This window comes from Parasteatoda tepidariorum, chromosome 8, assembly GCF_043381705.1.
Source record: "Parasteatoda tepidariorum isolate YZ-2023 chromosome 8, CAS_Ptep_4.0, whole genome shotgun sequence".
In the NCBI taxonomy this organism is placed as follows: domain Eukaryota; kingdom Metazoa; phylum Arthropoda; class Arachnida; order Araneae; family Theridiidae; genus Parasteatoda; species Parasteatoda tepidariorum.
The window spans coordinates 61890175-61894263 of NC_092211.1; the positions used below are offsets into that span (position 1 = coordinate 61890175).

Below are 4089 nucleotides of genomic sequence, written 5' to 3' on the forward strand. Positions count from 1 at the left end.
GAGATAGATTTATTTTACCACGTGAGGTAAGTTATTCTCTTCTGCTCAACGGCTCTGTCCAGTTTTTGAAGAGCCTAAAATAAAAACGGAATGATTGAAAATAATACATATGCAAGTCTGGAATTTCAATAATGAGCATTTAAGACACGTTTGAATTGAATAAGTTAAGACGCACGGTGTATCTAAGACACACGTTTGAATTTAATGAGTATCTAAGACACGTGTGAGTTTAATGAGTATCTAAGACACGCTAGAATTTAATGAGTATTTAAGACACGCTTCAATTGAATAAGTTTTGAAGACACGTTTCAATTAAATAAGTATCTGACGCATACTTAAACTGAATAAAATATAGAAAGTACGCTTGAATTTAATGAATATCTAAGACACGCTCAAATAGAAGTATAAAAGACACTTTTGAGTTGAATTTGTATCTAAGATGTGTTTGAATTGAATAAATATCTAAGTTGCGCCTTATTTGAATAAGTATCCAGCAAGTTGGATACTTATTCAAATAAGGATACTAATTTACACTTTAAATGAATAAGTATCGAATACTTGCTTGAATTGAATTAGTATCTAAGACATGCTTGAGTTGTTGAAAGTATAAGAAAGAACAACGTAATTAAAATTTCAAAGATGAAGAAAAAAAAGATTTTTCTTCTTTGATTCAAAAATTGAACTTAAAATAATAGTATGCATACTTTTGGACTTGGCTATTGGATGTTTAGTTTCTGACCTAAAAAACATTGTTTTTAGGTTGACAATAATGAAATAAGTTATGTATTGACGATTTTATTATATAAAATTATGTATTATGATATTAATGTATTATTTAAGATTTATATTCCTGGATGATTGTTCAATTATTGATTTCATCAACAAGTCAGATACATAAATAAATATAAATCAAGCATTGCACTTTTTGTTCATAAAATCCTTATAACTTTTATATTGTCCTATCGTCTCATTCGGTAAGAATAATTTAATTCTCACCTATTTTCCCTCTCCTAGGAAACCTGACAGGAAGGTCGTGCAACTTTTTACCAATTATTAAAAAGAGGGTACATAATTTTTCGCCTCCAAGTATTTTTGTTTTATTTTTTATTTTAAGTTAAAATCCTATGAGACCATTTATTTTATGCTTGTTTCTTTTTATCATATGAATGAGAAAGAAATTACGTTTTCCTTATTTTATTATTATAATCATCATCATTAACACCCAAATGAATCAACTAAGTGGTCTCAATTGTTCTTTCAATAATTTTCAATTCTTCTCTCCCCTCAAAGCATTGGTTTTATGCTCATGAATATAATTATTTAACTTCTTTTCCACTGTATTCAGATTTTGTACCTTCGACGCAAATAGAACACCGGGCTCCTTTTTAAATATTTTTTTCTGACGCTCTAATTACAAACGAAAATATATTTTGGTATTTTTTTAGTATAAAAAACTGTCTAATAGTTACTGAAAAAATATGATCTGCTAGATTATTGGAATTATATTTTTACTAAAATATAAGATCCAAAAAAAGTAGTTTGAATTTTTTTTTGTATTCATATTAAAAAATGCATCAATAATTGATTGATGTATCAATAATTGACTAGAGAAATTTCAATGATGAAAAACTATTTCGTATTAGATATAGATAAGTGCAAATTAAAAAACTAATACTATATTAATTAATAAATCATATTAATGTATATAATTAGTATAATATTTTTTGATACGTTTAAATTTGTTTGACAGAGAGCGGTGTTTGAAAGATTTTAATTTTAAAGCAGAAAAAGAAACCGATGCTTCATGCTGTATTTCATAACCATAAATTATGATATTAAAATGCTAAATATAATTTCCGCTTATTTCAACTTAATGCGAAATAATTAAAAAAATACGAAAAATATCTTTAATAAAAATTTTGTGCCAAAGGGAAAACATCACGTGCTTTGTTACAAAACAGATCTGAGACGAATCACACCCCGAAATCGACGCGAACTTAAAAGTTTTAAATAGTTTCTTAGCACTGTCACAAGATTTTTCGCTAACTTTAAAAAATAAATAAATTTGTTTTTGTTTTTTGGCTTTTAAATACTATTGTTTTCTATGTGGCCACTTAAAGATTAAGAAGTCAACGCGAATTCGATTTTCATTTGTCTGAATGCTAAATAACGTTGTGCTCTTTCGAATTTATTACATACCGCAGCATATTAATCCTTTTGACGTAGATTTTTCCTTAAACATATTCTTCATACTTTTCTCATTATTTTGATTCATTTTAAATCAAAATAAGTGAAAAATATTATATTTATCATTTTAATAAATTTTGGTTATGAAATACAGCACCGGACGCCGGTGTCTTTCTATGCTTTAAAGGTAAAATCATCCAACGCGCCTCACTTCCAAGAGATTTTTCAAATATTCACTCATTTGCTTCAAATTAGATCTGAAAGAAGCAGTTCATAATTGAAATAATTAATTTACAATCAATATTTGATTGACAAAATCAATTATTGATAAAATGAATTATTGATAAAAGGAATACGAGTGAGAAAAAAAATTCAAAATATTTTGTTTAGAATTTTATATTTCAGAGCAAATAAAATTCCGAAAATCTAACAGATTATTTTTAATGACTATTAGATTGTTTTTCTTAATTAAAAAATATCAAAATGTATTTTCACTTGTAATTAGAGCATCAGATAAGAATATATAAAAGTGACAACTGCTCCAAAACGTTAAGTAATAACGGTTATAAGTACACAGAATTGTGGATTCAGGGAGGTTTTTTTTGACGCACTATAGAGAAAAAAAATATACATCTTTTTCAATATACAAGTATCATACAAATTATAAAAGGTATTAAAGTATTATAAAAGTTATATAAGAATAAATGTAAAGAATACATCAAGAAAGCGCTTATCCATTTTATCTTCCCTCCAGTAGTCTTCGTTATCGATTTCTAAAACCATCCACATAACGACAGTTTTCAAGTAATAAGAGGCCAAACATTTCCAGTCTTCTTTATCTCGCAGTAGCTATAAATCATAATACAACATACTAAAGCAACAGTATTTATAAAAGTCAAGAATACTATTTAGGCCGGGGTAGCCTGGTTGGTAGGGCGCTGGATCCATGCCCAAGAGTTCGAGTGTTCGATCCCTCGAACTCTTGGAATTTTTTACGACGATTTTCTTGGAATTATTACGACACGAGGAGTCCGAAGGCTCCTCGTGTCGTAAATGGTGACTGATGCACATTAAATCTATCGAGTAGCTAAGTCCTCCATGCTCCCATACAAATCAAAAGCTCTTGGGGTACTGATACAGGAGTTTCCTTGTCTTTTGGATTAATTCAAAATTACAAGGCTATGGAGTTGAACATTAGTAGTCGTAAACCCAAAATTGGGTCGGCTGTTCAACGACGGATATAAAAAAAAGAATAGTGTTTAATACTCATTTGAAGACGGAAATATCCGGGCCGTGGTAGCCCAATGATTAGACAATCGGACTTAATTTGCTGAAGTCAGTGTAATGGCTGGCTAGCTTGGCTTGTCCAAGTGTCAGTAAAAACAACAGAAATTATCAAATCATTAAAAAATTTAAAATGTTAAAAAAAACTACTTTGTTATTAAATTTCTTTTTAGTCCTTAAACTCCAAAATAATGTTATACTTTGTATCAAATATAGAAAATATTTCTCGAAGTTATTAATTTCTATTTGTAAAACCATTTTGGGACTTGTAAAGTTAGATTTCATCAATCGGCTTCGATGAGAGAACCATATAAGATTTCTTTTGAAATTTTCCTCATAATTGTCTCTCTAACTGAGAATTAATAACCACTTATGAATTGCCCATCTGTGGTTTGGAGCAAAACACCACGGATTTTATTTAGGCAATGAGATAGATTTATTTTACCACGTTTATATAAACTTGCCTTCGTGTATGTCTGTCCGGGTGGAATTTTGTAATCGATTTTAAACTAACTTCCCGACTAGCTACAAACTTCAAATTTAGCACACAGTTCAGAATTGGATGACAATGCATGAAAACGAAGAGAAAAAAGACATGCAAAGTAAAATAAAATTAAA

General features: G+C 28.9%; 1 protein-coding gene across 1 annotated transcript in view; it reads right to left on the reverse strand.

Annotated features, from left to right (window-relative positions):
* Nucleotides 1-23: 23 nt before the first annotated feature.
* The window catches only part of LOC107449532 (cyclic GMP-AMP synthase-like receptor), a gene marked incomplete at both ends in the record, with an annotated part of 6800 nt that continues 2734 nt past the window's right edge, over nt 24-4089 (reverse strand). The window contains 2 exon segments of the mRNA XM_043052344.2: nt 24-74; nt 2905-3036. Coding sequence (XP_042908278.2) covers nt 24-74; nt 2905-3036 — 183 coding nt within the window.